The 12,011-nt window shown below is 37.1% G+C and overlaps 2 protein-coding genes across 3 annotated transcripts; both read left to right on the forward strand.

Annotated features, from left to right (window-relative positions):
* The first annotated feature begins 197 nt into the window (after positions 1 to 197).
* On the forward strand, positions 198 to 4,954 carry LOC118263042 (juvenile hormone esterase-like). Of its 2 annotated transcripts, XM_050697645.1 has the most exons (5): positions 198 to 346; positions 1,583 to 1,812; positions 2,248 to 3,536; positions 3,894 to 3,950; positions 4,644 to 4,954. In XM_050697645.1, the coding sequence occupies exons 2-5, from the start codon at positions 1,633 to 1,635 to the stop codon at positions 4,792 to 4,794; spliced, it is 1,677 nt and encodes a 558-aa protein (XP_050553602.1). In that variant the 5' UTR covers positions 198 to 346; positions 1,583 to 1,632; the 3' UTR covers positions 4,795 to 4,954. The 2 variants fall into 2 exon arrangements, with proteins under 2 accessions (XP_050553602.1, XP_035430692.2); XM_035574799.2 differs by lacking the exon at positions 4,644 to 4,954 and having other exon boundaries at positions 199 to 346; positions 3,894 to 4,201.
* A 2,198-nt stretch (positions 4,955 to 7,152) lies between these two features.
* LOC118263041 (para-nitrobenzyl esterase-like) lies at positions 7,153 to 10,975 on the forward strand. The gene is made up of 3 exons (XM_050697644.1): positions 7,153 to 7,353; positions 8,990 to 10,284; positions 10,595 to 10,975. The coding sequence occupies exons 1-3, from the start codon at positions 7,174 to 7,176 to the stop codon at positions 10,800 to 10,802; spliced, it is 1,683 nt and encodes a 560-aa protein (XP_050553601.1). The 5' UTR covers positions 7,153 to 7,173; the 3' UTR covers positions 10,803 to 10,975.
* Positions 10,976 to 12,011: the final 1,036 nt, after the last annotated feature.

Below are 12,011 nucleotides of genomic sequence, written 5' to 3' on the forward strand. Positions count from 1 at the left end.
TATAATAGTGTCGATGTAGGTGTATTCATCATCATCATCATCATCAGCCGAGAGACGTCCACTGTTGAACTGAAATGCCTTTCCCTTAGTCAATGTTGTCAATAAATCGATATAAATAGGTATACAACTAAATATTTGGTAACAGCTCAAATAATTTTCGGTACACCACTAGTAGATAAAGATTCGGCTAGTAATTAGATAAGTGCAAGTGTTGTTTGATAAAGTTTATTATGACTGCGATAAGTGATTGTGGGTTAAGACTTTCTCGGATAACTTTACTACATCTATTTATTATGATTGTTATTGTTTAACAACTTCGAATCCCCGAGACAACTTTGTTCAAGAGGTATGTTACACAAAATATTGCATTATTTTTTATGGTAAAAACAAGCAGAATGATCGCTTGATGGTAAGCAATCACCGCTGCTCATGGACACCCGTAACACCAGAGGCCTTTTGTGGGTTAGGAATTTAAGGGTTGTTGGCAATCAGATCCCTCTGTATGCTTATCTCTATTCTAAACGATCTTTGTGCTCCTGAATACCTAAAGTCTGGCTTTCAGTTTTCACAGCTAGTAATCATTGTTCAGCTGAAAGACTAGTATACCTATTAGGCATTATTGTGAAATCAAAGAAATTATTATGAAATCAAAATTATCGTCTTTTAGGTACTTCAAAGGTAGACTTATCGGATACTGACATACATTTGGGTTCGACACCTACTACTAATAAAAAAGTGCACAATATAAATAAAAAATGGCTAATCATGGCGATTGGTGATAAAGATTCATGATGACTAACCACTTTAAACATAACAAAAATAAACTATCTTCAAAAATATAGACTTCAGAGATTTATCATTTTGATACATTATCATTTCTGTAACTCAATCTATTTGTATGTGATGATTACTGACGATTTCGATGATAAGTTTAAATTAAATTGCAATTGGTGGCAAGTTGCAGGTTTTTGTGAAATCAGGTTATTTCTTCTTCCTCTCACTGTCCAATGACTAACTTCACCCTTGTTGATGTAACTCGATCCCAACACCATCTATCGAGTTACATGGTAGTTTTTATACAAATATTATTTTCAATGGTAGTATAGTGTTGGAACCGAGTGTATCTTTTATAAAGATATATTTACACATTGAACACTTGGAGAAAAATTATTAGTCAGGACATAAATACTTCTATGTATTAGAAAAATATCAAAGTTAATCAAGGTCGTATTTTTATAAAAACCATTATGCCCAGTATTCGATTTTACTTGGTGATTTGATTAGGTATGTTTGATAAAAATCAGAATATTATCATAATGTTTCGGAATTCTTAAGATAAACAATACATAATTATATTTTGTCGCTTATGCTATTTGTGTCTTTTTCTTTCCAACACCATGTACAGTAGCAAAAATGAGTTGCGCATGATTTTGAAAGATTTTATTTGTCATATTTGATTCCGAATCTCCTCTGGAGGATATTAGATACCACGCTCTTAATAAAGTGCCACCAATGTTGTAAACATAACCTTTATCTATTACATTAATTGACTGATAATATACCCTAATAATATATATAACAGGCCTGCACCAGACATATCGATTAGTACTAATTCAGTCGGCAGACGGCGCCATGCAGTGGCAGACGTGTGTGTTACTGTTGTGTGCGACGGCCATATTGGCGGACGACGAATGGCGGGAAGTGAAAACTGCGCAAGGGCCTGTGCGCGGGCGCAAGCACCCGACGGAGGATATATACGCATTTTACAATATACCTTACGCCACGGCACCTGTCGGAGTTGACAGATACAAGGTAGGTCGTAGACTATTTTCACGAAAGAAAATGTTTAATAGTTTATGTTTCGAGTTTGTATTGAATTTGAATTGTCTAGCAGACTGTTTGTTGTTGGATAGTTTGATTTATACTGATATTGCCCGAATACTCAAATGCTACTCAATTTTAAGACGCTCTCAAATGTAGTTCTGTCACTATCAATTCTTTATAAAATGACAGAGATAGCACGATATTTAAGTACAACTTAAAATTGAGTATTCGGGCGTATGTCGATTCCAAAGCCAGCAAAGTACTCATTTTTCTTTTGGTTTCTTTGCAGTTGGTTTTTCGTTCACTTCTGAATAAAATATACTTCTTACTTACTATTCTTTACACCTTTTTTCAGTTGGTTTTTCATTCACTTCTGAATAGAATATGCTTCCTGATTATTATTTTTAATACTGATTTTTTCAGGCTCCTCTACCCCCTCCAGTATGGTTGGAACCCTACAATGCTGTTAACGAAAACATCATATGTCCACAAGTCAATCTGCCGATGTATGAAACAATCACAAGCAGTTTGGTGCAGACAGAAAATTGCCTTATTGCTAATGTATATGTACCAAACACCAATAAAAAGAATCTGTCGGTCGCAGTAGATGTTCACGGAGGAGGTTTCGTTATTGGCTGGGGAGAAATGTTGAAATACACTCAGCTAATGAAGACAAAGGATATAATCGTCGTTAATTTTAACTATCGGGTGGGAGTACATGGCTTCCTGTGTCTTGGTACTGAAGACGCACCAGGTAATGCTGGAATGAAGGACCAAGTAGCATTGTTGCGTTGGGTACAGAAGAACATAGCCAGCTTTGGTGGTAATCCAGATGACGTCACAATTTTAGGATTCAGTGCAGGATCGGCAGCAGTTGACCTGTTAATGCTATCCAAGTCAACCGAAGGATTGTTTCACAAAGTTGTGCCAGAAAGTGGTGGAAGCCTTACCGCATTTTCAGTTCAAAGTGACCCTATAGAAATTGCCAAAACATATGCCAAAATACTGAATTTCACTAACGTAGACGATATAACTGCTCTAACAGAGTTCTACACAACGAGTTCACTGGAATTATTGACTGCTACAACTGCTGTTTTTGGTAGACCCGAATCTACTTTTATATTTTCCCCGTGCGTGGAACGCGATATTGGTGAAGAAACGTTCTTGACGGAATCTCCTCGGAAAATACTGACGGATGGAAACTACAAGAAGCTACCTGTCCTTTATGGTTTTGCTGAGATGGAAGGATTGATGAATATTCCATATTTTGAGGATTGGAAAAACAAAATGAACGAAAAGTTTTCTGATTTCTTACCTGCTAACTTAAAATTTAAATCTGAGGAAGAGAGAGAAGAAGTAGCCAATAAGATTAAACAATTTTACTTTGGAGAAAAGCCGGTTGGCGACGAGACAGTCTTGGGATACGTTAATTACTTCTCCGATGTTATATTTGCTCATTCAATGCTCTGGGCTACCAAGTTACAAGTGGAGGCCGGCAATAATGAAATATATTTGTACGAATACTCCTTCGTAGATGAAGACACTCCAATGGTGCCATATACTAATATTCGAGGTGCTAACCATTGTGAACAATCCATAGCTTTAGCTGACGGTAAAAATGCTACACACCCGGATGAATCGCTAGCTACTCCAGAATTAATGAAAATGAAGACGATATTGCGAGAAATATGGCACAATTTTATAACAACTGGGTAAGTAAAGATAATTAATACTGTTAGTCTTCAGTAAACTTATGTGGATCTGCCTTACTTTTTGTACGGTACAGTAAACAGTGTTTGACTCATGCAAATTTATCGACTAGTTCATACTAGTCGATAAAGCAATAAAAAATGTGAGCGTAAAATGAATAACCAAACAACTATAGTATATCACTAGTCGTAATAAATGACTTGATACCTAAATATAAACTTATAGGTGGTTATTTATAAAATGGGACGTGGTGGATGTTGAATGTCAGAGTGCATATAATGTATTTCCTTATGAAACCAATTAATAAAGCAAAGATAATTAATGCAACAATGAAAACAAACTAAAACTCTATGTTTCAGAAAACCTGTGCCTGAAGGTTCGGCGCTGCCTGCGTGGCCCGCTGCCGGCGCTGACAGGTCACCGCACATGTCGCTGGGGCAGAAGATAGAGCTGCGCGGAGTACTGCTGGAAGAACGCACACGCTTCTGGGATGACATCTACCAGAGATACTACAGGGAGCCTGTACCGCCATCAATATCACCACAGAAATCACATAGTGAATTATAAAACACATGTAACTCCACTATAGTTCTAGTTTTATATTAGTGAAAAATATAAAAAGACAAATGTAATATTATTAAGATTTAATATAGAAGATTTTATCTTATCCTTGACTTTGCTGAGATCATAATCAGGTATTGATAGTGAGAGAATGAGAGTGAGAGAGTGAATTCGTACTGTGGGAGCTGCCTAGTCGGCAACTGAAGCTCTGTGGTGACGTGAAACATAATAATAAGTCGAGTGTTTTGTTGCGTGCGTGTATGTTTTTGTATTGCACCTCTGTTGCGTGAACATTTATTTACCGACATAAAATACTTAAAATTTATCCTGTTGTTAATGTAGCATGGATTTTCGCAAAGTAACGCCTGATTCTATTTTATAAACCCTTTTTATCAAACCACTCAACTAACTGAAATTTGTTTTAACTGAAATTCAGTGTGTATGTAGCCTAAACACGGAAAAGGTCATAAAAGTTTTTATTCCGGAAATTCGACGGGAATGGGAAATATGCTTGTAAAAACTGCGTGGCCCGCTGCCGGCGCTGACAGGTCTCCGCACATGTCGCTGGGGCAGAAGATAGAGCTGCGCGGAGTACTGCTGGAAGAACGCACACGCTTCTGGGATGACATCTACCAGAGATACTACAGGGAGCCTGTACCACCACCAACACCGCCACCCAAACCACGCTCTGAATTGTAATATAAGACTGCGTCATCATATTAAAATATTTGTATAGATAGAACTACTACAAGAAGACACAAAAACGTATAAACAAGTGAGGATGGACATAAAAAAGTCGGAGGTTTTGAGTTGAACCAATGGTCTATCTCAATGGTCGGAAGCATGTTTAGACTTGTCGCTACTTGTCTAGGTGCACCATACAACATTATAAAAGTTTGACTATGACTATGACGTAATACCGGGTAATAAATTGAAGTCCAAATAATTGGATTCTACTTTATATTAATTGACATACCTCTGACCACTCAACTAATGATTCCGCTTATCAATCGTAAAACTACCTATCATTACTAAATGAAAAAACTAAAAAACCCGACTGCGTTTCTTTATAATATAAAAATGAAAAAACCCTAATCTATAGGCTGCAGAGCGTGCCAAACAATTATACATACATACTCTCAAAAAACATAACCCTCCTTCTGGCGCTGTCGGGTAAAAAAATAACAATCTATGGTCGACGAGTACAGAGTTCTTGAATATTGTATAAAATAACTAATAAAAGTCGTTGATTGGCGGTTTCAAGCGGAACATTTAATTTTGCGATGTCATACATCGACAAGAAACTATTTTTAAAGGTTTAACCTTATTTGCTCATAGATAGCGCTACGTGTATTAGATTATCGATATCTTATTATCGATAGTTTCAGTTAGCATCCCCTCTCTAGTCGAAAATAAAACATAGGTGCGCTTCGAGGAAATAAAAATTAATATTTTTAATAGTTCCTTGAAGCGCAACTAACGGGTGCGCTTCGAGGAATAAAATAGGTGCGCTTGGAGAGGTGCGCTTCAAAATATGACTTCTCCCGCCTTTGGCGAGGCAGAGGGAGTATCAGACTTTTACTGACTAAATCCAGCCCGTCCTATTCCTGATTTTCCCTTTAGCCCCGGTAAACCCGCTAGATAGGTAAATCCCATAGAATATAACACCCCTACAGACAGACATGTCAATCAGTAGTAGACGACGAGATGTAGTGGCAGATCGCAGACAGGAGTTACTGTTGTATGTAACGGTCATATTGGCGGGAAGTGAAAACTGCGCAAACGGGGTACAAAATATGGTGTAAACAAAATTTTGAACATTTTTTTTTTGCAAAAATTTCCTACTTTTATTTTTAAATTGAGACGCGTCTTAGCTAAATATGATTCGTATGTCAATAAGGACAAAGTTCTTGCCTTGTAGTAGCACAGTATGATGTAATTCCACGCAATGTATTATTTACAATGACTAGACACATTTATACACGGGAATAGACGTAGTGGTGTTTTGCTGTATATTTTTTTTATAGTTGATGACAATAATGAGGTATTTGTTTACCTACATAAACAGTAAAAGATACTCATCTCGTTCATATTTAAACATAAATTTAATGTCCTTGAATAAAACGAGTTTACTAAAGTAGGTACATAATTGTGGTCATCAGTAGAAGTAAAAAATGTACCTATCTCACAATACTACTTCAATAGTCGTCCAATGTTTCACCATCGCGTCGTTCTAAAAAGCAAGCCATTCAAAGGTACACGTAATAGACCAACAAAGAATAATACATATATTTGTCAGATATTTCAACAACCAAAATTCAAACATTATAGTAACATGATTCTGTCATCGCTTTTCCAGGCTCCCCTTCCCCTACAAATATGAATGACAAATTGCACACTTACGTATATGTGAAATTTTTTGGCGCGCTTTCGGATCGGGCCGCGTCACACTGAGCAGTGAGGACTGGATCGAGATTATATGAATAGAGTAATTTAGCCATAATGTGTCGAGGCAGTGACTCTGCACAGTGATTGCTAATCTTTACATACGTCTGTTATATATAAGTGAAGCTAATGATATTAAATACGAAACTATAGGTAAATAGATCGGATCAAATAAACAAAATCTCGAGTCATGATGATGACTGACCCAATTTTATTCCGACATATTTTATCTTAATCTAAAAAAGTTTCAATTATTTGCTCGTCATCTTATTAGCTCCTGATAGTGGTACAAAACTAGACATCTAAATATCTTTAGATTATAATATTATTAAACCTACCTTCCTATTATTTGCATAGTCATCATACAGTAGTGAAAATGAGATTGCACCATTCTTGCCAGTATTTACAACTTAAAGAATAGTATAGAATATGATGAATTAATTGATCAAAACAAATTTCACTGAAACAAAACTGTAAATAAGTAACAAAAAATGGAAAAAACACTGCAGGGTTGGCGCGGTGGCTGGGCAACCTGTGTAGCCGGTCAGCTCCTGTAAATAATATTATTTAGGTATATAATGGGCCCACCACAGACATATCCATCATTTGATAGTTCAGTCGGCAGACGGCGCCATGCAGTGGCAGACGTGTGTGTTACTGTTGTGTGCGACGGCCATATTGGCGGACGACGAATGGCGGGAAGTGAAAACTGCGCAAGGGCCTGTGCGCGGGCGCAAGCACCCTACGCAGGATATATACGCATTTTACAATATACCTTATGCTACGACACCTGTCGGCGTCGACAGATTCAAGGTACATACTCTTTTTGTATTCGAATAATATGAAGATGATAGTATCAATATAACATAATATATGTAGGTTCATATATATGGCAAATAAAAACTGAGAAACTAAACATCATCGAGTAGATAGAATAGTACTGAATTTTAAGAAAGTATTAAAAAGATTGCTCTCGAAACGAATATAGAAAAAATTTAGTACACTTATAGTCAAATAGATATCATCTACAACCAATAAATATGTTTCCAAACACGTAATCAGTAGGTACTTCACAAAAGTACAAAAAGAAACTCGCATTAGGTAGACAATATAAAATACTATAATTTGCGTAATAAGAAAACATTTACATAACATGAAAAAAAACATACTATTTTTTTTTTTATTAAGACTCGTCATTTTACTTTTCGATTTATACAGAGTGTGAACAGAGTTCTTACTCTAGATTAAGGCAGAAATATATTATCTTGGTGTCGAGTGCGTTGGCCATAGCCATCAATCGATTGCAAGCAATTGCGACCTATGCTACACGACACAACTAGCAAGTGTATCTCCATTCTGTAAATTAATGAAACCGATATGCTTCTGTGCTACGCTAAAATGTATTTCTGGGACTAATGAAATTTCCGATACCTATAATATATTTTACTACTAGCTGACCCGGCAACCTTTTCTTCTGACCTAGTCTTCAAACCTTCTCTGGACTTCTACAAATAATTCAAGACCAAAATTTGCCAAATCGGTCCAGCCGTTCTCGAGTATTAGCGAGACTAACGAACAGCAATTAATGTTTATAAATATAGATTTACAATGACTAAGCATATTTACAGAGGATAATTATGGTATAAACAACCTTGAGTAAAACAAGTGAACAAGTTGACTGCACGATTGGTGCGGTGACTAGGCAACCGGCTGTGTAGCGGGTTCGATTCCCGCACGGAGCAACTCTGTGTGTGATCCGCAATTTGGCACAGGGGAAAGTTCTAGTGTGGTCTTCTGTTTGTGGGTGAACGTTTTTTTAAATGAAAACAGGTCTACCTGACTTCTGTTAGTAATATGTTTACGTCATTAACAGCCACTGCTGACCAAAGGCCTCTACGTACGGAACAGATTTGAGCATTAATCACCATGCTTGCTCAATGCAGTTGGTGATTTCAAACTTATAATTAGAAATCAACCATATAGACATAAAACCATGTTAAAGATTTTTTTGACGACGTCTTTTTTCGTCAGTGATGACTAAATAATCTTAAAAAGTATCATAACTCAGAAGAAGTCACATTGTAACTGGTACTTGCCGTTGGTAGGATTTGACTTCGCGCCCTCACGCTTAAAAGTCGGGCATCTTAAACCTCCGAGCCACCAAGACACCTGTAATACGTTTATTAGAACTAATAAAGCAGAACTGTTAATTTTTATGAGGACCCCGCGAACTTTATTTTGCCTTGGATTTTTTTCTGCACATCTTTGCTATTTGTTTCTGACATAAAAACCTTCTGCTAAAAATAACAAACCTAACAAAAATAATTAGCAAGGTCGGTCAGCTGATTTCGAGATCTGTAAAACTTTATACAAGTAGGATTCGTCTAAAGTTTTAAGTTATTTTATATCATTATGTATATGCATAATAATTATGTCATCTCTTTTCCAGGCACCCCTTCCCCCGCCAGTATGGTTGGAACCATATGACGCCATTGACAAACAAGTGGTTTGTCCTCAACCTTCATCCCCATTTACTGATTTCCAACCAAAAGGCATAGTGAGACAAGAAAATTGTCTGATTGCTAATGTTTTTGTACCAAACACAAACAAGAAGAACCTCTCCGTGGTAGTGTATGTTCATGGAGGAGCTTTCATTATGGGATGGGGAGAAATGTTTAAAGCCACACAGTTAATGAATAACAAAGATATTATTGTCGTTACGTTCAACTACCGGCTAGGTGTCCACGGCTTCCTCTGTCTCGGCACTGAAGACGCACCAGGCAATGCTGGAATGAAGGACCAAGTAGCATTGCTGCGTTGGGTACAGAAGAACATCGCCAGCTTTGGTGGTAATCCAGATGACGTCACTATCATAGGATACAGTGCGGGGTCTGCATCAGTAGACCTGCTAATGCTCTCTAAGGCAGCTGAAGGATTGTTCCACAGAGTTGTACCAGAAAGTGGTGGAAACCTTGCTACATTTTCAAGTCAAAGGGATCCTGTAGAGATTGCTAAAATATATGCAAGACAACTTAACTTTACTAACGTAGATGATATTTATGCTCTTGAAGAATTCTACAAGACGGCTCCTTTAGAATTGTTGACTTCAGATCAATTTTTTGATAGAACTGATTCTATTTTCATGTTCTCTCCGTGTGTGGAGCGCAATATGGGACAAGAGACATTCCTGACGGAATCTCCACTAACCATATTAAAGAACGGCAAGTACAAGAAGCTACCAGTATTGTATGGTTTCGCTGAGATGGAAGGACTGCTACGTATTGATTTCTTCCCATTATGGAAGCAAAAGATGAATGAGAAGTTTTCTGATTTCCTGCCTGCTGACCTTAAATTTGAATCTGAAGAAGAAAGAGAAGAAGTGGCCAATAAAGTTAAGAGATTTTACTTTGGTGATGAGCCTGTCAGTGAAGACAATATTTTACAATACGTGAATTTCTTTTCGGATGTTCTTTTTACGCATGCAATGCTCTGGGCAACCAAACTGCACGTGGAAGCAGGCCACAATCAAATATATTTGTATGAATACTCATTTGTTGACGAAGATATTCCTGTAGTGCCACACACTAACATAAGAGGTGCCAACCACTGCGCTCAGTCATTTGCCGTACTTGATGGTAAAAATTTAACGCATTTGAGTCATACAGATGAGGCATTTGTGACTCCTGAGTATCAGAAAATGAAGAGGACAATGCGAGAAATTTGGTACAACTTTATTAAAACTGGGTATGTAGTGTACTTATATAACCTACCTATATCTTATGTACCTATACTTTTCAGTTTTTATTACTTTTATACCAATTTAGATTGAGATGTATCATTTTGACTTACCACTTGTTTAAAGTGAAAAAAGTTAATAAGTTTTATTAAAATTGTGGTGACATCAGTGTGCTCTCAGATTTGTAAAATACGAACATTATGTTTTTGTTTGTGTCAATTTTTAAATTACATGTTTTAACGACGAGTACTTCGAAATAAATAAATTATGTGTAGCATACGTATACATTGTACATAATACTTATAATATTTCTTTTAGAAAACCTGTGCCTGAATGGTCGTCGCTGCCTGCATGGCCCGCTGCCGGCGCTGACAGGTCTCCGCACATGTCGCTGGGGCAGAAGATAGAGCTGCGCGGAGTACTGCTGGAAGAACGCACACGCTTCTGGGATGACATCTACCAGAGATACTACAGGGAGCCTGTACCGCCACCAACACCGCCACCCAAACTACGCTCTGAATTATAAATTAAGACTGTTTTTTTAGTAATAATGGTATGAATACGGTATTAATTCCTATTTTGGAGTGGAAAGTAATTGTACGAGTACCATGAAATAAAATGCATATAAAGATGCTTCTAAAGTGTATAATACTTTACGTGCATGTTTTTTTAGTTTGTTAATAAATATTTTACATCTTGCCTACAATTTTTTCGTCACCTACCTATGTACCTTCGATAGTCTTTGCTTGGAGTCATTAAGTGATTTCAACCATAGTTCCTGTGAAGCCAAAAAGTTTATGTTTTCAAGACTTACCAGCTCTTAACCAGCCTATCAGTGTCGCAAGGTATCTTATAGAGATGACTGATCCAGAGCTGCGGACTACCTGGCGGGTTTACCGGGGCTCCGGCTCTTAAAGCAGGAGTACGAACAGGGTGTTTTTAGTCAGTAACGCCCGAATACTCAAATGCTACTCAATTTTAAGTTGTACTTAAATATCGTGCTATCTCTGTCATTTTTACCCGACTGCGCCAGAAGGAGGGTTATGTTTTTCGAGAGTATGTATGTATGTATGTATGTATGTATGTATGTATGTATGTATGTATGTATAATTGTTTGGCACGCTCTACAGCCTAAACGGCTTGATGGATTTTGGCTTGAGAGGTGTCGTTGGATTCGTATTTACTGTGAGAGTGACACTGGATATATCAAAATAATAAAAAAAACAAAATGGCGATTTTTTGGCGCCAAATTCGAATATTGCTCACTCTCTAGCCTAAACGACTCGATGGATTTCAGCTTGATAGGGGTCGTTATATTCGTATTTACTGTGAGAGTGACACTGGGTATATCAAAATAATAAAAAAAATAAAATGGCGGATTTTTGGCGCCAAATTCGAATATTGTTCACTCTCTAGCCTGAACGACTCGATGGATTTCAGCTTGATAGGGGTCGTTTGATTCGTATTTACTGTGAGAGTGACACTAGATACCTATAATTATCAAAATATAAAAATAATAAAACTAAAAGAAAATAAAATAAGGTAATTTAAAAAACTAAAAAACCCGACTGCGTTTCTTCATAATATGCCCTAAAACAAGAAAGTCATCGTAAAATTAAAGCAGTCGGGACCCATTCTAAATATGAAGACTTAGTGAGAGCACATACGGCTTGCTGTCTAGAATGGGTCCCGACTGCTTTAATTTTACGATGACTTTCTTGTTTGCGGTTTTTTT

Source organism: Spodoptera frugiperda, chromosome 12 (assembly GCF_023101765.2).
Source record: "Spodoptera frugiperda isolate SF20-4 chromosome 12, AGI-APGP_CSIRO_Sfru_2.0, whole genome shotgun sequence".
NCBI classification, from domain to species: domain Eukaryota; kingdom Metazoa; phylum Arthropoda; class Insecta; order Lepidoptera; family Noctuidae; genus Spodoptera; species Spodoptera frugiperda.

Excerpts from the sequence above, each read along its gene's own strand:
- LOC118263042 (XM_050697645.1), top strand. The coding sequence starts at position 1,633 with ATGCAGTGGCAGACGTGTGTGTTACTGTTGTGTGCGACGGCCATATTG. Across the intron at positions 1,813-2,247 it reads TCGGAGTTGACAGATACAAG|GCTCCTCTACCCCCTCCAGT; the intron begins GTAGGTCGTAGA and ends TGATTTTTTCAG. Across the intron at positions 3,951-4,643 it reads CCCGCTGCCGGCGCTGACAG|GTCTCCGCACATGTCGCTGG; the intron begins GTCACCGCACAT and ends CGGCGCTGACAG.
- LOC118263041 (XM_050697644.1), top strand. The coding sequence starts at position 7,174 with ATGCAGTGGCAGACGTGTGTGTTACTGTTGTGTGCGACGGCCATATTG. Across the intron at positions 7,354-8,989 it reads TCGGCGTCGACAGATTCAAG|GCACCCCTTCCCCCGCCAGT; the intron begins GTACATACTCTT and ends TCTCTTTTCCAG. Across the intron at positions 10,285-10,594 it reads TACAACTTTATTAAAACTGG|AAAACCTGTGCCTGAATGGT; the intron begins GTATGTAGTGTA and ends TATTTCTTTTAG.